The 27,914-nt window shown below is 44.4% G+C and overlaps 1 protein-coding gene across 4 annotated transcripts in view; it reads left to right on the plus strand.

The window, feature by feature from the left end:
• Positions 1-27,914, plus strand: part of ARMH3 (armadillo like helical domain containing 3) — a 128,300-nt gene that overhangs the window by 88,451 nt on the left and 11,935 nt on the right. For all 4 annotated transcript variants that reach the window (XM_082052890.1, XM_082052891.1, XM_082052893.1 and 1 more), the window contains exon 24: positions 6,835-6,913. In XM_082052890.1, the coding sequence (XP_081909016.1) occupies positions 6,835-6,913 (79 nt within the window). The remainder of the gene's footprint in view (positions 1-6,834; positions 6,914-27,914) is intronic.

The following is a 27,914-nucleotide window of genomic DNA, read 5'->3' on the forward strand; positions in this document are numbered from 1 at the left end:
CTACTTCGTCATTCATAACAGTTAAACTAGCAGTGCCACTGGCTATGTATACTTAAGAATTTTGATGCCAATTTCTTGAGAAAAGGGAACAGAAATGCATCTAGACTCTTCCTGAACTGTGAGTGTGTCTGCAAGTCTTGCAGGAATGATTCCAGTGATGCTCTGGCTGCATGAAAGTATTCAAGCAGATGAATTCCTTGAGTTGTAGTCTCCAGTGAGGTCATGCAACTGTCCCAAAACAGTTAACTGCTTACCCATGAGGACTTCCTTAGTTAAGAAGCCAAAAAGAAGTCATTTAGGTATGAGGGTGGAGGTATTTGGTTTGCTTGGCTTCAGTGTATGGACACGAACTGTTAAGAAGAGAAAATCAGCACATCCTGCAAGGCATGGTGATACCAGGTTTGCATCCAGCGAACAGTGAAGTGGGAAGATGCACAGCAGAGCAGCACGGTGGGTCACAAAACATGTCCTCTGCTTCTGCCCTTGCAGAATGGGGCTTGGTAAAACAATGCCGGGAATTGGGAGAACCTCAGTTGGCACTTACGTGCGCTTTTGTCCCTTCTGTATTAAATAAATAGACCATGTATCACCCTCTGCCAGGGAGCCTGTCGTCACAATCAATAGGTTTCAGTATGGCAGAAATAAACAGGTGTAGTGGGCTTATTTCTTCCATGAAATTACAGCAGTGCTGACTCAGGTGTTTTTGGTGAGCTGTAAAGCAAGTGCTTTTGACTCAAATATCCCTTTGTCTTGGATTCTCCCCTGCAGTTTATTATTGTGTCTGGAAGATGCCTCCCCCTGTGAGTTGTGGACTTTCAGCTCAATGACAGTACTCATTAAAGTGTAGGAGAAGAAGAAATTTAACAGACTGGAATTAAACCACAGTAGAAGGAAGAATTTAGTGCACCGTTCCAGGGGGTTTGCTTGCTTTTAATTGACACACACAGCATAGGTATGGCAGATACGTGTACTTTAGAGCAATGCCTTGTGGACATGTGTTAAAATAATCTAAACCCCCACCTTCTGCCAGGTGGGGCTGTACATATGGCGTAACTCAGTCTGATTGTTGCAGATGCTGAACAGCTGGGGTTTTATTGTCTTGAGTGCTGGGAGTGCATAAGAGAGCAATGCCAGCAGCATCCCTGCCCCAAACAGCAGCTTGCTGAGACACAGCTTGCTGCGGGAAGGCTGGCTTGTGCCTGGGAGTTTTGCACGGGTCTCCAGCAACCATGATTGCGATGGCATGAATGGGGAAAGGGGATAGGGGGCTTGTATTAATTTTGGTCTCTATATTACGTGTAATTCACTTGCTGGCTTGTGCTTGAGCGGTTTTGAACATATCACATAGTAAAATGCTCTGAACTCTTTTCACCTTGTTGGTTTAAAACACTTTGTCAAGGTGATTGTTCTTATTCCTGTTTTATGAAGGGAGAAACTAAGGTGTGTGAGTGGGAGAAGGAGCTGCTGTAGCAAATCAGGGAGAAACTGATCACTTACTGATTCCTGTTCTTGAACAATAACCACTGTATCTTAAGTCTCTCTTTTATAGTAAAGCAGCTTTATTAAGCAGAATGTGATAAAAGACGCTTGCACTTTCCTGTTTCCTCTTGTTTCTAGTCTCCATCATGGTACTACAAGCTTAGTGCATGCTGGAGTGTTTGTCCATCTCAGATACTGTCAGTTTTTATTGCAGAGGGAAAGCAAACTGGCTGCCTTTGCTATCCATTCAGCTTTACTCGATGAAAACAGAGGTGCGCTCACTGCTGCCCTGTGCTGGTGTGAGCATCCAGTTGAGAAGATGAATGTGTGTAGTGGATATAAAGTCACCCCTTGCCGTTACCCCTGCAAGGGGGTAAATACCAGCTAAGTGTTACTGCTCCTCTGTTCCACTGTAACTGGATGTAGGAAGAACTGAGCTTGCAGTGCTGCTTTTATTGTTTAAGTATACAAAGAAAGTTTTATGCTGTGCACTGCATACTGGACCTGCAAAATAGGTGCAAAGACCAGGCTCATGCAGTGAATGATGGCTCAGCATTCCCATCCCTATAATAAGCTTTGCAACCTTTCTGTTCTTCCCTTAGCCTACTTTCAGCACCTCCAGAGTGCTTAATTTCACTGCTCAGGACAAGAGGACAGTGTTGTCTTGCGGGACTCTGGAAATGTAGCTGCTGTCAAGCAGGAGCTGGTATGAGACAGCTCATCTGCAATAACTTGATGAGGAGAGTTTGGAGGTCAGAGAAAACGTGCTGAAGAAGTGCTGCCTGCCTGAGCATTGTGATTTTGCTTTCCCTGCGCACTGGATGCAGACCAGCTTGTTATGAGGCTAGGGTGGGCAGAGTGGTGTTCCTTGCCATGGTGGCTGCATGTGGAGTGGGAGATGTTAGGAATTAATGGCCCAGTAGCTTAGTGTTGCTGTTGCATTTAACTTCTCACAGGTCATGTTACAACTGGTGGCAAATAAACTGAGGAATCAATTAAATATTTTCTTTCCATGCATGCCATATCAGTTTTCACAGGAGCCCTTCACTGCCAGCAGACTCTGCATCTTCGGAACCTGTTTTACTCTGGGCTTCTCTGAAGGGCAGCACTGGTTGTTTCTGTCTATCCAGGAGTAACTCTAGGCAGTTTTTAAAGACTTTATAGAAACAATTTTTTAAATCTTACTGTCTGGAGAAGCACTGCAGCCACTGCAGAAGCAAGCCCTGTTGCAGTGAAGATGGTGAGGTAGGGAATGCAACCCACTTGGGGGTACACCTGCTCTCACCACAGCTCAAGGTGAGAGCTGCAGTGGGAGATGTCCCCATTTGAGGAAAAAAAAAACTAACAGGGCCCACATGGAGATTTTCCCCGCTTCTCATTTTCCACCCTATGTGTTTGAGGGAGAAAGGGCTAGTAACAGTCGCTTCAGGACTGGCCAGTTGCTGTAGCTTCAAGAACAGCCAAAGTAGAAATCTTCCAGTCAGAGCTCTTCAGTTTGTACAGGACTGACCACCCTGGGACCAGTTGCTGTTGCTTTGATCATCTCTGTCCTGCAGGCTTTTCACCTTTGTTTTTCTTGATCCTATCTGCCCTTCTGTCTCCATTCCCATCTCTGCACTTCTTCCTTCAGTATTCTTTTTCTGTGTTATTTTCTGTCCTTGGTTTATCTCTAACTAAAGTCTTTCATGACACTTAGTAAGTAACAGCATTGTAATATTTTCTGTTGCCACCACACTTTTCTGAGCTTTCCATATTCTGTTGCATTTGAGATCATTAGCTTTCTGGGACAGAGGTTTCCCACCAGTATGTATCTGTACAACACCTGTTGCAGCAGGACCCGCTATTACTGTCTAAAACATGGTTAATACAGCTAGTACAAATCAATGATTCATTCCTAAATCACATTGGACACTATATTTTTCCTGCAATGATTTCCTTATTCACAAATAAATAAATGTAATAAGTATGCCATAAATGCATAAGTAAATAAATGCAAGTGTTCTAGGTTAATCCTGAAGAAAACACAAGTATGTGTGTGTTTGTATGGCGTCTGGCATCATGATGTCTAGGTAGCGTGCTCTCTGAAGAGCTGCGTGAAGAAGTGGTGGGAGAACGTATGTTTTTCCAAGAGCACTGGCATGGCTAGAGTGTAAATGATTCTCATTGGGAGATGGGGGAATAAAGAATGGGGAGGTGGGCTGTGGTCTGCCTTGGAGCACTAAGCATGAGACAAGCCACTGGGAGCCACTTTTTTTTTTTTTCATTCCTGAACCATTGTTTCACCTCCTGCCTTTTCAGCACCCTTCCCTTGTCCAGTGACAGTCTCCTCTCTTGTCTGTTACCTGCTGAACTGTGAATCTGTCAGAAGAGGCAGTGTTACTAAAGTGACATCCCTAGAGAACTGTGTCCCTAAAGCGTTTGTATGACAAATTGCAGCCAGCCCCACTGAGAGACTCATGGTGTGGAAATATTTCAGTGTACACACTACTGAAGGCTGGTTGGGGAACTGCAGTGCTTTGTCTTTCAGTTTACACTTTACGATCTCTTTCTTTTACAAATGCATTGAAGACACTAGTCCTTCATGAATACTGAACGCAAGGGTTTGTTTGTTTGTTTTTTTTCTCCATGATATCAATATGAAGATCTCAGTAGAGGACAGCACATCACAAATCTTTCCCAAGCACTTTAACTGTTTCCTTCCCCCTTTCCAAAGGCCCTGGCTGATATCCCAATAACCAAGGCAATCACAGTGTAAGTGGCTCAGCTGTTACATGCTGGTGTGTGAACTAATGATGGCAAAGCTGCTGTTCTATTGTCCATAAGGGGGAGACTGTGCATAAGAGCTCCGGTCCCCTGTTGGCTCCAGGAACAAATGCCTGTGGAGTGGCAGCTTTGCAAAGTGAAATTCCAGCTGTTACTCAGTAGCCCAGGAGGCCAGTTGCCTAAAAATATGCCCCAGGGACAAGAAGGATTTTCTGAGATGGAAGAATAGCGGAGGCATAGCAGAGTAGTTGATGCAGAAAGGCTCTGCTATTGCACAGCAGCCTGGGCTGGGTAGCGATGGAATTTTTCATTGTAGCTGCGTGCGGAGGAGCTGTACTGCCTGCAGAGGTACGCCCTGGTAGCGTATGCAGGGCAGTAAAAACCTGGCTACACGGAGCCAGGTTTGATTCCAAGCTCTTCATGCTCCTTTGCTCCAGGCTGCTTGCAGGCTCAGGAAAACAGCTCTGCAAAAGATCGGGTTGGGAAGGAATTCTTCAGACTGAAAGTGCTTGCTTAAAACCAATTAAACAGCTGAACTTTTTCCTCTAGTTGCTGAGGAGTTGTCCATTTTCCTTTAGGGAAATGAGGAAGGAGACTCGTATTCTTTCTCTTCCTTAGTGTCTGATGATTCTCACTGCAGCGGCAGCTGGTTGCTGGTTTTGTTTCCCCGGGTGAACCCCAGCTGTGATTGCAGGTGCTGCTCCACTAGCTCAGAGCCAAGTGGGGACTTGTGAGCAGGCGGCCCATGTTGAAGTGCTTCACAGCAGTGGATACAAATGAATGCTAAATCTGTTCCCTGGTAAATGTTGGAACCATTTGAGTGCACTGAACCCTGCCGAGCTGCCAAACCTTATGTCAAGCCAGAAGTTAAGTTGTTTTGAGTCTGTGTTCCCTTTACTTTCAATAGCTTGTAGTGTGTCCTGTAGGAGTGTAAATACAACTCCAGCCAGGCATGAAACATGCAACTTGAAAGCCACAGCTTTTGAGAGGCTGGGTAATAGAAAGTGTGATTGTGACTCACAGGAGCTGTTTCTCTGCTCGGGCTGAAATGGGAAGAGTCTGGGCATGTCTACCTGCTGCCTGTCCTCCTCCGGAGCGAGGAGAGGTGGAGGAAGCCTGGCAGGGGCCCTGCTGAATTCACTGCACTGATGTAACCGCCACGGCAGGCAGGACTGCAGCAGCCCCTGTGCTGAGCACGTACTGATGCTGTAGGAACAGCCACTGGAGTGACTGTCCCAGCGCATGGATGGTGTCTGGTGTGTCAATGAACTGTGTGGCTGGGAATGTTCTAGCGAATCTGCAGATTCTGTTTGGGTTTGGGTTTTTTTCTACTCTTCTTGTATTTCTTACCCCTTCCACACTGTTTTTCTTCATCTGTGTATTTAAAGAAGTAAGGATGCTTCCATGTAGGGTTTTTTTTCCCACTGGCTCCAATTGGCGCCACTGAATATCACTTATTCCTGGACTCGGGCACTAGCTCTTAGCTGTGATGAGGTTTGGAGAAAGCAGCTGAAAGCCCTTCAGCGGGGCGAGGTGTCGGGAGGAGGGAGCCCATTAGAGTGCAGCAGAGGGAGCTGGAGTGAATTTTCATGCTGATGAACATCAGAGTGAAAGCCCCGACTGCTACTGCGGTGTAATTTGGCCAAGCAAGTGTTCTCCAGGCACCATCAGTGCACATCTGTGCCAAGCACCAACATGGTCTGTTCCCATAATAAGCGTTTACCTCGGCAGTGGGTCTCATGAGTAATATCCCAACCAGACCAGTTGCAAACCCAAGCCTAGGGAGTCTTTATTGTCTTGCCATTTGTCTTCTCAGTTGCACCTGACAAGCAGAGGAGAAGCTGAGCAAATATTCCACCTGCAGTGTGACTTTTTTTTTTCCCAATTATGATTTTATTTTCAATTTTAGATTTCTCACACATGCCTCTAGATCCACTTAGAAGGGAAGGGGAGTATGTTGTTGCAAGCAGTGAGAGAAGTGAGGCAGAGAAGGAGTGATCATTGTTTCTGCTTCTGTGTTTGGGACAGTCATAAATTATCTCTAAGCATCTAAATTGGGGCTGAGGACTAAAGTCATTATGGGAGACGTCAAAGTGGTGGCTGCAGTGATGAATAACTACAAGTAAAAGCCAACTTACAACATTTTAAACATAGTGGAGGTCCAAAGCAATAACCATCAGCATCAACGCATCAGGCAACAAAGTTCCATAGAGCAAAATGTCAGGTGATACCGATTTGGAAGGGGTGAGGAGATACAGCTCCTGAGCAGGATGGGGCAACAATGGCCAGGTACTCTGTGTCTCTGCTGGAACACTGAGCAAATTCCCCCTGCCAAAGCAGCAAGCACAGCCCCATATCTGCTGGGAAAAATGCACCCGTGGGTAGGACAGTGCCTGTGCTCGCCATTTCCAGGGAGCCTGTGGCTGAATCTGCATTGGCCTCTCAGCATGGAGCGTCCCTTAGCAGAACAGGCAATACGGTGAGGGAGCAACTGCTGCTCTCAGGACTGCGGCTCCATGTGCACTGGCAGGGAATTTCTGCTGCATCCCTAAGCTGTTCCCAAGACCTGAAAATTTCCCTCCTTTCTTTCAGAGCCATCATCAATCACTTCAACCCGAAGATAGAGTCTTACGCTGCGGTGAATCACATATCACAGCTCTCTGAGGATCAGGTAAGCTGAGCATGCGATGACCTTTTTTCATGTTGATCTCTGGAATATTGGCATTTAGCTATACCTTGTGCTCACTGGGACTGATGAAGTTGCAGCAATATGAGGAGCGAAGGCAGGACTCTTGTGTTCCTTGTTCAGGTGTGGGCGAGAGGAAGAGAAACAAGCTTGCTTTAGCCACTTTTACCACCGTATGCAGACATCTTGGTCCAGGAAATGCAGAGGCGTGGCTATGAATGATGAAAATAAGCAGCATTCTCAGCAAATGTGGCTGCAGACTGTGAGGGTGCTGGTGTTTAGAAAGGAGCAGGAGGCTTTTGGCAGTGAATTTAGTTATTGGAGGACTGTTGGGTGTAGCTTGATTTTCTGTGATATTGGGGAATTAGAACTCAGGCAACAGCTGGTAGAAATTTTCTAGGATAATTGAATTCAGTTGTTTTACATGTTGAAAAGAGAAAATTTTTAATAAAAAGGGTGATAGGGTTAGGTTTTCCTTCCTTAATTTGGCCTGGTTTGCTCTCTTTGTGTCCCGCTTGTATTGCATAAATGTGTAAACGTGGCTATTTGAAAATAGGCTACTGTGCATGGTCTCAGGAAGGGAAGAGATGGCCTATTTCCCAAAATAAAATATTGGGATTATATGTTAATTACTCTTGGAGAGGTAAATGACTCTGCAGGAGCCTATAGTGGACAAAATACAGAGCTGCTATGCAAGCTGGGGAGATCATCACAGACACAGCCATGTCAGCACCTCTGGACCTTCTGGAGAAGAAGTTGTACACGCAGTCTAGGGTGGACATTATCTGAGTCATTTTGTATTGCTCTTTCCACTGGATGGGATCCTGTGCTTGTGTCTGTTAAAAGGTCTTGATCTGTAATTCATGTCTCTCTCTGTCCACAATATATTTTTACTCATTACTTGATGATAGCCTTCCATGCTTCCTACTAAGCTTTTCATTTGTTATCCTACTTGATCTTTACTATGTAACACCCCAAAATCTCAGGCTGAATGTTGTACTGGTGTGGTGGGAAAAAAAAAATTGGACCCTACTGCTTTATAGTCTCTTCTTGTTATAGCTGGCTAAAAGAACACTAGTTTTAATTGACTCAATTTTTCTGTATTGTTCTACCTCTGAGAGTCACTGTACCCATAGCTATGCTTTGTGATCGTTCATGTTATCAGTCCTCATTTGCTGATGATACACTGATTGCATCAACCCAGGCCCCTAAAAAAGAAAAGCTTTTGATAGCCCAATTTGAAACTGGGGGCTTTGATAGAGAGGAATTTTGCATAGTCATTAGCTTAGTCTGAGGATGGAAATGAGCTTTTCACTGTTAGCTCTGTGTAGTATTCATCCCCCAGCAGTTCAGAAAGGTCAGGTTAAATCTTTTCTTCCTTGTGTGTTATTCTTTAAATAAAATCTGTAGCAGCAGGCAGATAATGAAATTGGTGCTGATGCATGGAGCATTTTGAGGAAGATGACTAGGAAGTTGAAAGACAGCTAGATTTCTCTTTTTTCTTTTCTCCCTTCATGTTTTCTCTCAACGTAAGGAGAACTTCAAACAAAGCAAGGCAATAATAGGTCCTGGTGAACTGCAGAGAAATAAGGGACATGTCAGCGTGGTGAGGAACTGTGTGGTCTCGGTGAGGGTGTTCAGTCAGTTCTGTGCGATTTACTGCACAAGGAGAAGAGGGATGGAGACTTCTTGCCTCCACTTTCAATTAGCCAGTGAGCTCAGGTCTGTGCTGGACTGTGGTTTCCCCTCCATCAGCAGCTGTCCCATGTGGTGAGTACATGAGAGGCAACGGTAGACGGCCGAGATCAAGGCCAGGGTCTGGCTTTTGTGGGGTAACAGAGTTTGTTGTTTTCATTCTGTGTTAGCTCTTCAGCATGGCATGGGGGGGTTAAGCTTGCTTTTTGGCTGCTGTCTTTTTTTTTTTTTTTTCTTTCTAGCTGTACCTTTTGTTTTTACATATGTGTTCACTTAATTCCCCTTCTCTCCATAAATATTTCCTACACAAAACCCATCCTCCTTTCTAGCCTTGTTTGTTTTTTTCTGAAGTGTACCACATTGAAATATGTAATACTCACATTTAAGTTGTGTATCCACACACAGATACTACACTTGGGACTGGTCATTCCCTTGAGTTATTTTGATACTTTTGGGAGACTGGGAATATTTATGTTTACAGTTTTGAGTATCAAACTTTTCTTTTAACGAAGCTTTCCTTCCCAGATACTAGCCTTTGGCCAGATTCTCATATGGCTGATCATACTCCTCTCTGGTATCTGAGAATCTCCTATTAATCAGGCAGGAATGGCGTTGACATAGCTCTGTCTGAAGAGGAATTTCCAGCTGCTCTGAGGTGCTTCCAATTCACTTGAACCTACTCAGCTTCCAGACTCTTACTTGAGCCTGTGTGAAACTTCCTATGCTGCTCTCTGACTGTTCTGGCACCCTGTTCATGTGCCAGATAATATATTAAAAATTGTTATTTTTATTTTTGTATTTTTAATATCCTTAAAAGTAGCTAAGTAATCAGCTGAATGAGATTTTGCTCTTTTTCCTAATCCTATTGAAGACTTTATTACCTTGTTAATCACTAATGTCTGTTTATTACCATTCTCAGTCTGTCATCTCAGGGCTTTCTCCTTTTTTGTTTATAAGCATTAATGTTGACATTATTACATGCTGAGGGGATTTGTAGGCTCTGGAAAATGATGGACAGGGGATTGTTTTAAGGATAGACTGTTAACACTACTGTACATCTTCAGCCCTAAAGGAACCATAGTTTGAACATACAGATCTGGGGTCTAGGCAGGTATATTTGGAAGGCTTTGTGCTACTGCTTTGCTGACTGTTGTGGGGTTTATCCAGTGTTCACATCCAAAATACTGGGAAGAGACACTTTTCTTTCCATATTCTCTTGAGCAAAGAGTGGGAGATTCCCTGGAGTGCGCGAGTGCCAGGGATTTGACAATGAGCCACCTCAGTCTGTCAGCACCATGTGATCCTTGCCAGTGCCATTCTGCAGAGTCTGTGTGCCAAAGCAAACTCATAATCTTTCTGACCTTGCTGTAGTTCCTCACCATGAAATGGGAGGTGTCTTAGCTAGTTATTGGCATCTTCCTTCACTTGCTAATTTGTTAAACCTGACTTCAGTGTTAATCTGTGTTTCTGTGGTATTTTCCCTCTCAACATGTTTGGCTCTTGCCTGCCTCTCCTTTAAGGAATTGAAAGATGCTGCACAGTTAAAAATAGGGTTTGCCATTTACTGCCAAGGTAGTTTTAGCTCTTCCATGCAAGTGATTATTCCCATGTCTTCAAAGATATTTGGGTCCCTTCTCAAGTCAAAGGGTAAAATAGCCTTCTGTGAAATGAATTCATAGGCTTATCTGTGCTCTCCAGATGACTGGACTGCCGTGTACTTAACACACTGGAGGCAGCAGACTTTGTCATATCTGATCTGAGGAGCTCCCAACATGTTTTCCAGCAGAAGCAGTTGCAGAAAACAAGGTCAAGGCAGTGAGAAAACAGCAACACAAGAGTTGCTCCAGAAGGACAGATGCAGACAAACAGAAAGACTGACAGTGCAGGGTGTGAGTGATCTGGATGGGGTCTCACATCTGCCTTTTCTGGATGAGAAAGAAGAGCTGTATGTTGTGATGTAGCACAATTATTCTAGAGAGGCTACAGTGAGAGGAACCCAGTACTTCTTTTGGTGAAATCTTCTTGGAGCAGGAATGTCTTGTGGTACCTCGCATGCCAAGCAAGTTTTGTGCCAATTTGCTGGAGAATTAGGTAGTAAAATTGCTCACTAAGGTCTCATTTTCTCTTTGGCACTTGTTCTCTCTAGGATTTCTGCTCTAAGGATCTTAAAATTGAGATGGCAGACACGTGGGACTGGTGATGCTTCCTAGTCAGGAATATCTACGTGCTGTTTTCTAACAGGAGCCCCTTTCTTTCCAAACACAGCAGGGACACTGAGTAGCTCTGGTTTGCAGGTGCCATAGACTTCATTGTGAAAGACTGTTGTGAACACCTGTACTGTGTGCATTAATCTGGTAACTGCAGATGAAAAGTTCTGGGAGCCAGAACAGATTGTGATGGAAAAGCAGGAAAACTGTATTGCTTTTGAAATTGTGACAAATGAGTATAATATTTGTGTTGTTCCATACTGTAATACCTTTATAACTGAGGTAGCTGCAATCCAGCTCAGTTGAGCAATCTCAAAAAGCTATTTTCCCTTTCCTTGAGGTTATACTACAAATGCAGAATACTCCCCACACACCCCCAATCCACATGGCCTTTTATTATCAGGTGGGGCTTTGAGGGACTGACCCGAAGTACAGCTCAAGGAGACCCCACCAGTGACTTGCACAAAAGGATGCGGTTGGTTTTAAGTGCCCTGAGGTATTCTAACTCTGATCCATTGGTGTAATGTTTTGTTCAACTTGCTCTGGTTCCTGTAACTAACAGCAAAACCACTTGCAGATACAAAATGCTTTGTTCTTTTTTAGCACTGCTGACAGTGGTGTAAAGAGTTAAAAGCCTGTTAGCATGTGTCTATTTGGTATTTTTAAAATGTTGAGTACCATCAGTGCTAGGTACTACTGCAATAAATCCTCCTAATCTCTTACATTAATATAACATGTTGTGAGGGCTCCAGAAATATTTTTAAATGGTTTTGGCATAATGCTACTTCACTTCTGAAATGCAGTGAGCTTTGGCGTAGAAAGCATCAAGCTTGCTAGTGCCGTGGTGCACACAGTAGTAGGAATGTGAATCTCCAGCTACGAGGTCACCAAGGCAAAGCCCTAATTTAAAGTCATCACATCTTTGCATGTAAGGCAGGGATGTTGGGTTTCATGGTCTCATTACAGACACCTACTCACGATTAGTGGCTTGAAACAGATTTTATTGTTTAAATAGGAAGAGCTAAGCTGCACCGGGTGAAATTGGAATTCTAGGTTTAAAATGGTCTATATAAAAAGTCTTCTGGAGTTGGCAAATTGCCATTTTGCCTAGCTGATGGGGGGGTTCTCTGGTTTAGGTATCTTGGGGGTTTTGTTTGTTTGTTTACCAGAGAAATATCCCTGCAGTTTCCTAGTGCCTCAGACTGCTTTACGCAGTGTGCCAGGCTGAATGGGTCTGAAGAGACTTCAAGGACTGATCAGCTCTGCTGCAAGGAGATTTGAAGCTAGAAGTGAGCTTTGGAGCAGTGAGTTTGTGCTGTGTAGTGCCTTTTATTAACAAGCGTAATACAATAAACTGTGCGTCATTGGAGAAGGAGGGACAACCTGAGGTAGGACGTTAGAGGGACAAAAGAAGGGCTTTGCTTTTAAAAACACCTACTGCTGGAGGGATGTAACCCTGCTTCTAATTCACTCCCAGAAACCCCAACAAGAAATGCAAGAAACCTTTCAGTTCCCTTCTTTCAGGCTCAACACAAGTGCCGCGGCATCCTGCCCTTTACTGCTAGTGGCATTTAGCTGCTCTGTGCACTCGGAGGCAGCGTGACCCTGGATCACCTTGGCTGCTCCCGGAGCAGGGGAGTCTTTCCACCCTTTGTGCATGGCAAATGCTGAAGGCATGTTCTGCTTCCTACCCCTTCTGTGAGCCTGTCCTCTTGGGCAAATGAGGAACTGCCTCAAAGTACAAACTGGTACCAAAATAAGTCTATTAAACTTCAAAGTAAGGCTTGCCTTCATTCTCATGGCTGTTTTCATATCCTTGCCTGGCTGTTGCTGGTAGCACAGGGACTGGTAAGAGCCTGAAAACTGCTGTAGTGTAGGTGACCACTGAATGCTGGGGACTTCTTTTGGAAGAGCTACCTTCTGGAGCTGCTACTTGCTGCAACAGGGTGAAGTCTCCTGGAGCTAGACAAGTTTCTGTGCTGGGGTTACAGAGGCAAAGCTAGGGGATGAGAGTTATGAACCCAGCTTGAACCGCAACTGGGAGAGCACTGGTCAAGAGCCATAGATTTAACTTTGTGCTAAGCTCCCAGCCCATGCTGTGGAGACATGCTGATGTTGCTCTAGTTCCAGTGCTTGTTCTGCACCCTTGGTGAAGGTGTTCCACAAAACACATCCCAGATACGTGGTAGATTTGTGGTATCTGTGGTATTTAACCTGGAAAGGGGGCTGCAGGCTGTGGTCTGAACTCGTTCCTAGCTTTTGCTGTGCTGCCTTGAGCAAACCTTGAGCCCTGTGTTCTCCTGAGTGAGAGGGCAGCTGGTGTGGAGCCCCTGGGGAGCCAGGAAGCATTTGAAGTGTGTGATCTGCTGGGGAAGGCAAAGCGATGTTACGGATTGCCGTCACTGCTAAGCGCCTGTGTAGGGCAGGGAAAGCTCCACAGAGGATTGCAACAGAATGATCAAAACAGTCTGCATTTATAAAGATTAAATTACAACTTTGCACATCTACGATTAAAGGAGGAGCTGTCAACGGCTGGCTTGTGAGAATGCACAATTCAATTTGCATTTTGTAAGACTTCAGATTGAGAAGGTTTTTAATCCCTTGTGAAACAGGAATAATAGACGCTGGCTGTTGCCAGGTGCATAATGCATATAGATACCGTGCGAACTTCTTTCGTTGCTCTCTGTAAAGCTGGATTTATAGCACGGTACTTTGTTACTCTAGTCCTGAGCTCCACCCTAAGCTTCCTTACACTCAATCATCCCTCTGCTTGTGAATCCTAAAAGCAGACAGGCTGTAGCCTGCTGTGCCAGTTACAGGCGGTGATGTGTCTCTGAGTTCATGGAGTCAAATTCTCCTCTTGCAAACAGGGACGGGCTTTGCAGTGACTGCCAGCCATACTCGTTCCGGGGATTCTTTAGGATAAAACTGCCTTCAGAGACTGCTATTCTTCCTTCTCTGTGGTAGTATCCTGCTGCAACAGATGATGTTTTTCTGCCTTCCTCCTCTGGATCCTCTAGCTGGAGCTGCAGCTGTTTCCCAAAAGTGACAAATTGGGTCATCGCTCTGATTTCGAAGTGGGAAACAAATTGAGCTTCGCAGTCTCCATCCCTCCCAGAGCAGGAGAGTAAATGCTGCTGAGCCAAAAGGTGCCACACCTGAACAGAGCTCCACTCAGCTGGAAGATTTGGTTTTTTGGATCTCTAACTCTTTGCATTTGGACGTTAAGACAATAAGTTCAAATTTCTTGTCCATAGTAGGGAGCTCAAAGGCATACCTTTTAATAAAGGAGAAGGTGGCACCTTTGATGTGTGTCACTCTTCTTATCTTCATGAGAGACCTGAGGCAGGCAGCAGGATTGCTCAGGGAACTAAGATGTGTCATTCAAAGACAAGCAAGTGGGGGAATGGGTGTCCAGAGGGATGGAACCGGGGAAGGTGGTTCTGCATCAGCCAAGTGCCAGGGGCTATAAATCAATTCCGCTGCCTTAGTCAGAGGGCGCTTGGATTCCCCCATGGCTCAGTTAAGGCACAAATAAGCTCCGGGGGAGCTAAGCATTGCTGGCAGCACATGCTGTTTCAGCAGCAGCATCTGCCTCATAGCTGGCATGAGTGTGGGCCTGTGGAAGGATGTTAATTCATAGCCTTGACCTGAGCTTTCCTGACCTGACCATAGCTTTCACCTGAGCACCTGTTCGTAGGAGTTCCTCTTTCACTTTTTCCAAACCATGGATTTATGTTCTGCATCAATAACTGTTTCACAGCAAGACTTGCTATCAGGGAAAGTATATTCCAGCCTCCCAGACAAGAAGCTGATGAATTGGCCTGGACCACTGTCTGAAAGTACCTATTATAGAATTTCTGAAATAAGCTGATATGACCCAGCAATCATCGCTTGCATCAATGTTAACTGGTGTGTCATAGTTGCATCAATGTTAGTTTAAACTAGAAAGCTTTTATCTTCCATGAAAACACAGGTTAGTTAGGATGACCTCTGGCAGTAAGAAAACAAGTATGGAAAACCTGCTGATGTATCCTTAGCATTTGGAGAAATGGGTAGTTTCTTGCAGACTGATATCCAATAAGGTTTCCGGTATCCCCTGCCATATGCCTTATCTTCCTAGTTAGAAACTTTGCCACTAAATCTTACTTTGTGCAGAGCCCAGCTAATGAAATACTGTGCTTAAGCCTTATTTGTGCACAAAACCCATCTTGGTTTCTCCATTGTATTTTCCTCAGCAGTTGTAATTCAGGAGACTGCGTTTTGTTTTGAGTTGGATGTAAAAACAGACACAGAAGGCTTTGAAATCTTACTCTTGGACTTCCTGACTTGTCAGAAAATGCTGTCTTAGGGCCTTGTATAGGAGCCATAGAGGTGGAGAAGTCTTTGAGTGCTCGTCCTCCCACTTGCAATGCCATGAATGAGCTCCAGTCCCGCTAATGACCGACTGCATCTCTGAGATAATGACAGCTGCTTGCAGTGAAATGTGACGACACAGAACACCACCGCATCTTTCTAGCAGTGAGATTCAGTGTCTGAGAGTAGGTAGTGAGTGGGCATGATGTGGCTAGCTAGCTGTTCTTGGGGTGCTTTGACTTTGGGAAGGTCTGTACAATCTTTTGCAGACCAAAGTGAGCTGCCCTGGAGCCCCATGAGGATGTTTAACACAGGGGAAAGCCTGAAATAATAGTATCATGGTGATACTGTGAGAATTTGTTTCTCTGGGCACTGCTATCAACTCCCCTCTGGTTATATTTCTTCAGCAACATCTGTGAATCAAACTATTGCTTTTCTTGCAAGTTAGGCACCAGCCTTTTCACTTAGGTATTGCGTTGTCCTTTGAAGCCTCCTCTGTGCGTTACTCTGAAAACTAATGTTCCAGACCCAGGACTAATCAGTCCATATGTGAATATGGAGATCTCACAGAGCCTACCCTCAGGTTTCTCTCATTCTGCCAGCAGTTTTCCTTCCGAGTGTTAAAGCTCAGCTGACTGGTAACTGGGTCTCCCTTTACAGCCCTCTTCTGCACTAGAAATAAATATGCTCCTCCCCAAACTTAGATACCAGCCTTTGCTTAGCTGTGTCATACTGGTGGTTTGCTGGAGTTGGGCATCTGTCCAACTTGCATGAAATGTTGGTTGTTACTGTCACCCTAAGGTCTGTCAGTGAAGTAGGGATTTTATGTAACACACAACATGGATCTAGATGGAGATTCACGAGACAGTATTTGCAAGGGTGTTTTTGTCCCTTTCATTTCTTAAAAGAGGTAGCTGTGAGCTACAGTACAGACTGTTTAAGGCTGTGTTTTGTTTGCAAGAAGTGCTCTTTTTTGTTGAACATCTTGAAACGCTAGGACAGGAGCAATCTTGCAGCTGATGGAAAGAGAAGTGTGGATTTGAGAGGAAGCTGAGGTAGTCACGCTGGAACTTAGACTGTTTTGGTTTTGCATCCAGGCTGCTTTGCTGGGAGTTTTCTACCCTGTTGTTACTGTTCCTGAAAACCTACAACCTGATGGAAGCATCTCACTACAGACTCCTAGTTCTCACCTCAGCTATAAAGATGTGTGTTTCTATTTTAAGTGGTGGACCTGTTTAATTACAGTACCACCTACAAGTTGCTTTGTAGGCATAGAAAGGAAACTTAGGTCTGTTGCTGGGCTAAACTCCCCTTCTCAGGAGAATAAAAAGAAAGCTACTGTAATGCCTCATCTCAGCCTTCTTCGCAGACACCTGAGCATGACACACTTTTTGCAGGGGAGAATATTAACATGAACTGAACTTAATTTTTCCAGCTGATGACAGTTTCCCACATCATCCAGTTCTTGCTGAGCTTTCCACCCTCAGTAGTGCCCAAAGGGATAATATTCCAGGACTCTTTGAGTCCTAAAGTGTATCTGTCATTATTTAATATGTTAATGTTTTAGAACTAGGACTTAGTGATGCCAGGGCAGGGCAGTCAATGTCATAGTAAACAACTCAGCATAAAGAAGTGGGTTGTGGTACTGGGACCGCTGACTGCTCCTGCCCCAGTCGCTCATCGGGAACTCAGTTCTTTAGTTGAACCAGAAACCTGTGGTCTTGTGTCAGGTACACTGTTATCTTGAGACACAGCCTGGTCCCTCATCCTCACCTGGAAACCCTTCACGTGAGTGAAGCACAGTTTGCAGATGGAAGCAACTATTCTGTTGGGGGACCCGGCTTGGAGCTGTCATACTTTTTGTACATGAGATCATAACTCATTGTGACCTCAACTTAGGCGTGTCAAGGACAGCTTTTTGTGTGATGAGTTTAGAAAAGGTCAGGTTAAGATGTTAAAAAAAAAAAAAAAAAGCTGGTTGGTTTGATCCTGATTTTTGTTTAAAAAAATGAAAGATGCACAAGTTTCAGAAGCCAAATGTGGGGAGGAGAAGGATTTTATTTTTATAACATTCCCCTTTAAAAAAAAAAGAGAAGAAAAATCACCTGCCTGTAACTCTCACCAAAAAAAGTGCCTGATTTTCCAGCTCCCAAAAGGACTGTAGTTTAAAAGGTGAATCCAGACTCTGGAGTGTCAACCCTGTCTCCACTAATCTTACATAGTTGTACCCAGGTGCTCACAGGTGGCTGCAGATTCTTCTGCCCTGCCTCTTGATACTAAGTCAAGAACAGATGCTGCAGAAATATCTACAAAATATTTAAGATCACACCTCTCCTCTGTCACTTGCTCTTGGAAAAGGCGATAGGATCATTCTGCTGCGACGTGCCGCTTCCTGGCAGAGGTTTTAATGCCCGCTAGTGTAATGGCAAGTGGCATTTCGATTGCAACCTTCTCTCACACTGTGTAGCTCCTTCTGTGTGTTCTCTCTAGGTACTCAATTGCTGTTCTGGTACAGTATTTGACTTGAGTTTTTCCCTGCTGTTGTTTCTTCTGTGGGGGACTGTGTGCCATCACACTGCGGACAGCACACACATTTGAAAGGATGCCTTTATATGTGCCTCTTCTGGCATTTTACCATCCTGTCTCTTTCAACATGTGATAGCAGAATATAAAGTAGGTCATTCTATTTCCTTTCTGCTTTTCTCAGTTCTGCAGCTCTTGTGATCTTTGAATTCTTTCTGAATATCAGACCGTTTTGGAGACTCGTCACTGGGAGAGTTCAGCGGTCTCCTGAAGCCTCAGTAGTCACCTTGGGATTGGGCCTTAACAGAGCACTAGGGACATCTTTCTTTGTAGCCTTTGTGTGCCATGGATACCCTGTTAATTAGTGCCCTTGACATGTTTTAGAGAGATGAGAAGGAAGAACGATGGCAGCTTTCCTAATGCACAACCATCGCTTGCTGCTGTGATGTGTCCCGTGGCTGCTGCCAGCCCTGCCCTCCTGTTCTCTCCGAGCTGATTGTAGCTGGCGGTTGTCGTCTAGAAGCAGTAAACCGACTGAACAGCTCTACTTATTACCATTTATAAAAATGCATCAAACAAAAGCTCTAGGCACAGTCACAAGTCAGTCCTTAAAAAGGCATATGGAAAGAATTTAGTCCTTCCTGCATCAGGCCAGTTCAGACTATTGTAGATTTACAACAAACCCGAAAAGTATGAAGTATCTGAATTTTTCAACTTGCAGGCTTGCTTTTCAGTTTTATTCATACAGCCCAAGGTGGTGGAAGCGTTTGGCTTAAATTACAGCACTGTTTCACTGAAACTCCTCCTTGTGAATGGTTCTCAGAACTGTAAGATCAGAGATGTGGCCCCCTTGAACTTCTGTCCCTTAGTTTCTCAGCAGGATAAGTGTGGTAACAAATTCTGTGTTAACCCAGGGTGAGAATGGACCCCTATGGTTTATCCCACCTTGAAGGTGTGTTACTATGTGGTCAAATGCATGCAAACTCCAGATTTCGTAGAGCTCTGAAATGTGAGACCGAGTTGGAGATGCAGAGAGACATGGTCCAGAGCTTCCACCAATGCTGCCTTCTAGTGGTGGTTGATTTCCGAGGGGACTGCTCAACTGAAAATGCCTGATTAGCTAGGAAGAGTCAAGTAAAACTTGAACTTCTGTGTATTAGTATAATATAAGATGCAATTTCTTAAGAAATTTGCTAAGCAAGTATGAAATCCTCTTTGAATGTAGGCAAGAATTCAGATGTGAGAATAATACCAAGAGGTCAATGCAGCAGCATTTTGGAAAGAGCAGAGTTTAGGATTCCCATTAAAACAAAAATAGTTGTGCAAATAAAATTACCAGCTGGTGCAGTACAAATTAGTGGGTTTAAAATCTGGAGAAAAAGCAGCTGAGTTATTAATCCTTGAACTGAAACCCTTAAGTCCTTTTAGTGAGTAACTTCTGCTTGTCATCTAATCCCTTTGAATTGCGGAAAACACAGACCCAAAGTTGTTCGCTGCTGTGTAGTAAGAGGAAATTTAACCAGTGAGCTAAATAAATACATTAATTAATTGGCAACAATAAGGGAGCTGTGTATCCACTGTATCTAATTGCTTTTTTATATAGTCTTCCTCTAACTTGGTGGAAGGCACAGGCTTGTGAGTTGCACATGCAAAAATATGCTAAAAAAAACACCTCACCAAGGCTTTGAACCTGATCAGAGATAGTTGTGTGGATCATCTTATATTGCTTTGGACAGTCTCTAATGGGGACATTGCTCAGCCAAGCTCAAGTTATGCGATAGAAATTCAAGCTGAAATTGAACACACCTCAGAATCACAGAGTAAATCAAATCTCATTTCCTTGCTTGCAGAGAATGTGGGCTGTGTGGACTTTCTTCCTCCTCCTCCTTCTCAGCAATTTTTATTCTACCAGGTCAGAGCTACCTTTTCCTTATGAGAAATACTGAGTGACTTCCCTGAGCCTTCTTCAAAAACTCATCAGAGCTAATACCTTTGAAAATGTTTGAGGTCCAAGAGGCACTTGGGAGCACTAAATCCTCACACAGGGATTTTTAGGCTGTAGAACAATGGTGTCCTCCAAGCACTGCAGAAATTACCGTGGAGATGATATTTCCATTACAGATCTTGCAGGTACTTATCTGGCAATATGGCAAAAAGAGCCATTTAGAGAGAAAGTGGAAGCCTTGGTGATCAACTCCATATCTCCAAGATAGTGGCATCATGTTTGCCTGAGTCTTCAGTAGTGCAGTATGTACAAATATATCCCATCTCTGTAGCCGGCAGGTTCAGTTTGGAGCTGTGACATCAAAGGGTGCGTCCTTTTTTACATTCAGAGGGCAGGCTTTGCGGACAAGTCGTTCTCCAGCTTGTGGCTCTGCGTACTGATTAGCTCAGCTTGAGGATTCAACAGCTAAAGGTGCTGTGGAAAATAAGCGTAACTTTTGTTCTCACCTTTGGAGAAAATGGGGCCAGTGCCAGCACAAGTCACCTTTTCCTTGAATGTCGATGGCGGGCGTACAGCCAACACAATAATCTTATTGGCCTATTAGCAAAAAACCTCCACTTTGTGTCATGTCCTTCCTGCCCGTCCAGCATCTGAACTTCTGTGGAGATAACACTGTCACTCTCCTAGAGGTAAGATGCCTCTTTTCAGTCTCTTCACAGCCATGCATTCTGAAGGGACTTGTCCTCGGTGGTGTTTTGAGGTTGTTGCTGGGAGTGTCTGAATTGTGAGAAAGATGGTGCTGAAGAGATGGTAGTTCTGATGCTTTAAAGATAGAAGTGGAACAAGTGTTGCAGGGATAAGCAGTTCTTGGGCACACAAGCCCTTTCTGTCCTCCAAACATCTTTGGATTGTAAGGTGCCACTTTACCATGGCAGGAATCCTTCTTGAGAGACATGGCTATTATCTTGGGCCCTGATTGCTTCTGTTAGGTATAAGGAGAAATTACTAGAAATAACGGAGTGTCAGCAAATTTTGGTACCTCTGTGCTTATTTCAGAGAATGCACACAGAATTCTCTCCCTGAGAAAAGCAGCAATAAATGTTGGACCATTTGGTTTCTCAGAAGCCTCTGACCTGTTTTTCTGTGTGTGGTCCATGCCCAAGTCTGCTCCCTCTCAAATTCACCTTGCTGTCTGCTGGCCAGCTGTCCCGCACATCTCCATTTCTGTCAAGTGTCTCAGCTCAGAAAGTTTAGCACCTCATTAGGCCCTTGCTAGTGATTATTTTGGATAGTAGCCTTTGTATTTCTAGCTGTCCCACTAGCCATTTAAATGTTCATTTTGAATTAACTTAGCAGTCAACTTTAAACAGCTCTGGTTTCACAGCAAAAGATGTTCCTGTGCTGGCCGTGAATGCTTCCGAGCATAAATGGTCTCATTCTGTTTCAGCTCTGGTCATTGCCCAGATGGAGTTCAAAAAGAATGACACATTCCAACAGCACAAAAGGGGATAATTTAACAAATTAAAATGTTAACAAGCTTCACTCCTTTGGTATGTCGTATCAGAAATTATTTGGTTCTCTTATTTTTACCTTCATCACAGACTTTGTCTTTTCCTCCAGCTGTGCAATAGAGTAGGATCCAAAAGTGCGTCTGGAGTTTGTGAGGAGTCAGTTGGGACAGATTTGATCCCGTTGCCTTAGTAGGAATTTAATCACCGTCATAATTGTTATAAACTTAACTTGCACAGCTGCATTCTCAGTGTCCAGGGGACAGTCATCTCTGCCCCTTCTTACCTTCGCAGTTCCTCCAGATATCCACACTGTGCCTGGTCATCAGTACCCTCAGGGCTTGTGACCAGAATGAAGATACTTCCGAGTTGCATTTTAGGGTGCCTTATATCTGAAATAAGTGCATTTGAAAGAGGAGCTACTCCTGTTTGCATTTTAGGTGGCCAGCACATAGATGGACTTAAACCACTTTTGGAACTGGAGCCTTAGAGCAGACACTTTGCAACTGAAGTTCCCTTTTCACTACAGGATTTTCTGTTCATAAGGATCATCCAGCAGCTTATAGCTGTCTGTTCCAACTCCAGATTTGCAAAAGCCTTAACAGCTAAAACTTTTAAATGGGTTGAGTCACACAAACTTCCAAGCTCTGCCCACCTTTCTTTGTTAGCCAGCTACCTTAGCATACAGCTACTACACCTTTTTCTAGCTATTTGTAGCTACAGCTATTTGTAGCTAACCAATTAACTATAGATCTATTTCTTTTGGGCTGTACCTTTAGAATGTATTTTTGCAGATTGAATTCATAAGTCTCTTAAAGTCTTTAAGCTGCAGTAAAGTCTTCTAGATATTGCCATGCAGGGAAGGACTCTTGGGGTCACTGTGATAAACCTGCGGATGTTGACTGAAGGCTCAATGGTGGACAGAAAGACAGATATAGAATTAGAAATTATTAGGGAGACAACAAAAATAAAGCAGGAGTACTGGGGTTGTCACAGACTTACACAGTGACAACAATGTTTTAAATCTTGTATATTGATTCCAGTGCCCTTATTTCAGAAAAGATACTGTAGTAAAAAATAGTACGGATAATCAAACAGTTATGTGCTAGTCTGATTTATTGCTATCCAGAATTGCTTGTATTTGAAAGTGTTCTGGTTTCCCCATCTTAGAATGGACTTGCGTTCATTTTCTACATGTGGTCAGTCAGGCAGGTGAGCTCTGGTTTTTCTCTTTCTTGGCCTTTTCGTGTTTCTCCAGCCACTGAATTTTATTGCCTTTAATCACTTCTGTGGTGCAATTAATAGCTTGACTTAAATGTAAGTAGGAGCTATGGAACTGATCTTTCTAAGCCCTCCCCCTCCCAATGCATATCTTCCCCCAGTCCTAACTGGTGTTTCTCTGGCATGTCCTATATTCTGTTGACTTGCTTTAAATACACAGTATCCACTTGGTTTGTGGCCAGGTTTTTAGTGTATTGCTATTTAGCTTTGCTGCTTCCTTTAATTAAATTTATTCATGATGTGCAAACCACATTTAACAAGATTTCTGATTGTTTTTAAAAAAAAAAGTCATGAGCTAAGTGGTTAGCATCTACTTTTTCTCGGCAAATGTCACGCCCAGGGTTGTACCAGTAGCATCTGTAGAGGCTGTTCGCCTGCTAGTTGCTGTAAAAGAAGAAAAAAGAAAAAGCTAATGCATGGTGAGCTCTATGGCTTTCTGTGGTGTCTGTGTTCTGCTTTCATGTGTCTTGATCTTCAAGTCAGAATCCCGGTGAGTTGTTTGTTTGGTGTTTTTCCAAGTCAGTGTCTGTAATGATTAAATGCCATAGAAGTCCGTGGTGGCTGTGTGAGGTGCACAAGCTCTCTTGGATCCCCTGCCGATTCCTGTGAACCTGACCAGGTGACATAGTTCCAGAAACCTCCTGTGACTGCACATCTTTGATTAGACCATAACCAGAACAAGGCTCGCCATTGTTTTTCCCTTGGGCACAATTAGACTTTGCTTTCTTCGAACTGGAACAGTCCACTTGCTTCTGTCGAGGTTTGATTTAACGGAAAGGTTTTTGTTGCATACCCTGTCTTAATCTGTTCTCTAGACAGCCTTATTCCTGAGCCAACTGTCTTCTGGGCAAATGTGAATTTCTTTCCTAGGAATGAGTTTCCTCTGGTGTATACCAGGTGTCCTGTTGTCACCTCATCGAGGCAATCTGAACTGAAAGTTGTATATTTGAGTTTCAGCGTTTGCCAGGATGCTTTCTGGCTGCTGGCTCTAGAAAGATTTTATTTCTGTCCTTTTCTTAAAATCTTCAGCTACTGTTCTTTTAGGTTCTTGTAGCTGTCTTTGATTTCTGTAAAAGCTTTGTATGTCCTGGCTTCTCAGTTTGGCTGGAGCAGCAGCTCTTGTTTTGGGCATCGAGGTCACTGGTCTTACTTTGGTCAGTTAACTGGTGCTGGAGAGCTGCTGCTGGTTGGTTTTTTTCCTCTGTGCTTAGAGAAACAAGGTCTTCTGTAAATAGAGGGTTGCACCAAAGGTTGTACACAAATCACAGCATTCATTTGCTGACTTTAGCCACTTAGATTGAAGGGCTAATATGCAACAGTGAGCATAAGGATGCTCTCTTCATCTTGTCTCATGTTTTGGTGACAGCAGTTGATTTACTGCTGTCCTAGATTGCAACTGTAGATAAAAAGCTTCTCCTGGAACAACCCATCACATTTCAGCACTTAAGTTAATTGTAAGCACAACGGGGAAATAAAAAAATTAATGGTCCAGTCCATAGCTGTCTGCAATGCATTTAAAGTCTTGGCAGAATTGCAAGTGCTCTTACATACCTTGCAGTGAGAAATGTTTTCATAAATGCCACCAGCTGGAGATAAGGGTTCACAGCTCCAAAATGGGCTGTAACTCCAAAATAGCAAATCTATCTATCTCGGGGTTTTATGCTCATGCCATCATCCTGGCTGCTGCCTGCCTTCCTCGCAACATTTCTAACAACAGGCAAGCTTAATGGACCGCAATCAGTTCCTCGTGGCTCTCCCCCTCCAGATATAAAAGTCTGTTTTGGAGGGTGCTTTTTTATTAATTGATAATTTTTAAGATAATTTGTTTCCGGATCTTTGACTTCTTTTTCCCTGTCTGGGCTTTGGAAGTGCCAGTGTTGTGCAGTACATGGATGTTCGTTCTCTTGGCGGAAACCCACCGAGCCCATTTTCCCCTCTTGAATGACACAGAATTGCCTCCTGTATTTCCTGTCGAGAGCCTGTCCCCGCAGTTTGGGAAAGAGCCCAGCGTCCCACAGAGAGAGCCAGGTTCTTCGTGCCAAGTGATACATGCAGTTTAGTGTAAACCCACTGATCATCCATGGAACTAAGAAAAGTGGATCAGTCTTGAGAAAAATCAGTGTGAGGCTAAGTGCATTTTTGCTCCTTGTCCAAGTGGTTTGAGCAAAGTGCATTTTACAAGTATGGAAGTTGTCATGTAGACATGACTCTTGAAATTATTCTGTAGTAAAATGATTCATGGCACAGGTTTCCTGGTGAGGTGAGCAGCCTTTCAGCTACCGGATTGCTGGAGCTCAGAAGATTACATGCTCCCAGCACAGGACTTCCTAGCCTCAGTTGTGCCTACACAGGGATGTCAAGGGTTATCAACCACATTAATATACTCTATTTGTCTGTACCTTTTACAAATTAAGTCCTCTGCAAGCTGTGCATATAGCTGCTCTCTGTGACCACGTCTGTTTTTACTTGCCTTTGTCCTACTTTGCAGCCTTTCTGCTTCTGAAAGTAACTTAAATCTTGCGAAGGTCTATCCCATGAGAACTTGGAATGGGCACTGCATTGTGCATTTACAGCTGCTTCTGGGTGGAGCTGAGGAACAGTTTCGGCTTTGAGATGTTTCTGAAAGCTGTGTGATTTCCAGATTGGTTGTATCAATGAGTCTTTTCCCACCATTAAATAGAGTTGAACACCTTAGGCTTCTAATGGATTGTGGTTTTAAAACACTTGTGAAGCAGATTACTCTTGTCCGAAAATGGGATGCCATTTCTACTAGCAGAGTTCAGAGAACGGCACTCATTTTCTGAGTGAGCTTATAAATTATTTCTCTTTAGAAGAGACACCTGTGGGCAGAGGAGAAAGACTGCAACTGAACTTTCCCACTCCATGGATAGAAACTGTCAACTCTGTAGGCTTGTTCCTGCAAAGATCACAGATCTCTGTGAGATCACTGAACAAACATCTGAGCCACTGTGTGTCATCTGTGCCTGACAGACTGTGGCTCTGTGCTGAGTTGAGGCAAAAGGGATGTGAAATGTCCCTCCTTGATGTTGCTAATAATAATAATAATAATAATAATAATAATAATAATAATCTTTTGTGTACAATCCAAACCTTTCGCCTTGTCTAGAGAAGTGGCAAGGCCTGGATTTCAGTACTGCTCAAGTACAAATATACAAAAGCATATCTCAGGAATGGTTTGGGACATGGAGAGTTAGTCTGTCCTTGGGTTTGGCTGGGCACAGAGCAGTGCAGTGGACACAGCAGGAGTGACTGACAGGGACGAAGGGCAAACCGATTGGCAAAGACTGTTCATTTCCAAGCTCCTAGACATAGAGTGTCCTGGCTAATGCTTAGTGAGCCCAGCAGAAGAGGACTGGGACACACAAAGTGTCTGAGTAACCTGGTGTGAATTGTGTACAAGGGGACCCTGCACTCAGCATGGTAAAGCAGAACAAGGCACTTCTTCTGCGTGTCTCCTGGCTCTCTCACGTTTCCTGTGTGCTGCTCAGCCTTCACCATCTGTCCAGCTCCAGGCTCAACTCCCATCAGCTTGTTTCCCCACAGTCTGTACTGGAGCGTGTATTCGTGGCGCAGTGCTGTTGCAGGGCTTCTGGGCAGCTGCACCCAGCTCTGCAGACCTTTTTCCCTCCTATGACCTGGACACAACTCTCATGCCCAGCATTGCTGATTTATTCTGCGTCAATGCAGTCCTGTTTCAGACCTCAGAGGAGAAATTTGCCCTTGGTTGCTTTCACTTAATTTTTTGGGCTAGCTGAGGTTTTTACTGCTGGAAAAATAGTAAAAATTCTAGGATTTTTTAATGCCCCCAGGGCATACAGGCTTCTGCTTCCTACTCTGAGGGTGACACTTGTGTGAGCTGGTGGGGCCTGTCTTACAGGCTTAGTCTGAGCAGCCTCACGCCCTCAGCAGGAAAGGGCCATCGGTCCTCCGCTTGTGTGTAATATGTACAGCAGCAGCTTGGCGCAGGAGATCTGCGGCACTGGAGCAGCAATGACAACGTGCTCTGCGTATCTTGCACGTATGTGGCGTGACTACAGTTGCGTCTCAAGCCCAGATCTTTGTCTTTGCCACCACAGGCTCCAGACTCATTCTGCGTCCTCTGGATCTGTAGATGTGTGCTGTTTGCACTGCATATCTCAGGAATCTGAGTTGTTAGACTGTCATAGCAACATCCTCCTCCTCTTCCTCTTAACATTCATGAACACAGAGTTAATACTCATGGTTTGATCAGCTCAGGGGTGAGGGATGGTGTTGAAGCATCAGCACTGCATTTAGCTCCAGGACAGCTGCAAAGGTAAGGTAGTTTTGGGTCAGACAAGAGGTCTGTGCTGCTGCTTGTCCTAGAGTGGGTGTTTTTCTTGAAGCCAGTGTGAATGGCAGCTGCTTCCAGCACACATGTGTAGCACTGGCACTCTTAGTGGATCCTCTCTCTGAACTTGGCTCTTGTAGACAGCAAAAGAGGAAAGGGAGAAGGAAACGAGTGCAACCAGGGTCTGGGCTGAGTCTGTTGGGAAATACAGCAGCTGTGTGTGTTTTTATTTAACTTGTAATTATTTAGTTATGTACTTTGTCTTTGGCACTTCTGGGAATTAATCCCAGCAAAGACTCCAGCCTACATCAGCAACTTTTAAGTTGCTCTGTGAGAAGTGTGATGCCATTTGGGGAGGGGGAAGGCATATTAATTAGGAAATACTACTGTAAAATTTATGTCAGTTATCTGGCACTTCATTATGGAGAGGCAATAGCCTCTTCATAGTCCAGGTGGCAGCAGCCTTTTCATTACAGTGAGAAATGTTGCTGTTCAGTTGAATTCACTAGGAGAAACACTCGGGGACTGTGAGTTGCTTGTGGAGATTAGTGAGAGAGAAAAAGGGGAAGATTTGTACTAAACATGGAGTAAACAAGCCAGCTTGAGGACTCCAGTGTAAAATGCACATCAGGCTTCTACTAGAATAGTGAAGTCCTAATATCTCTTCCTACAGCCTGCATGCTCTGAGCTGGGGGCACAGGCTGCTGTGTTTGCTTGTGGTATCTTGGACTTTGCCTAGGCTTCAGAGGTGAGGCTGCTGCAATTCCCTCTGTGGTACACAGCAACAGGGACTCCACCCCCTCTGCAGAGAGGACAGAAGGCATGTTTGTCTGTCCCCGGCTGCCTATGGTCCCCGTGCCATGTCCATGCAGAAGTTCTGGTGAGGGCATTACATGCCCCAGAGATGGGCTGCTCCGTCCTCCAGCATGGGACAGCTGGGACAGCAGCACCCGGCTTCTCTGTCCTGTGAGGGCATGCTAGGCCTGACCCGGAGAGCCTCCAGCGTCCCAACTTTGAGAGCCACATGGACTTGGCGTGGGGAGCAAAAATGGCTTTTAACCTGGGGTTTGTTGGGGTGCTTTTTTGCCTTTTGCTTCATGTGTGATCATTCGGTCAGTTCTTTTCCAAGTGCTTCTGTGTT

This window comes from Streptopelia decaocto, assembly GCF_964273445.1.
Source record: "Streptopelia decaocto genome assembly, chromosome: 5".
Lineage (NCBI taxonomy): Eukaryota > Metazoa > Chordata > Aves > Columbiformes > Columbidae > Streptopelia > Streptopelia decaocto.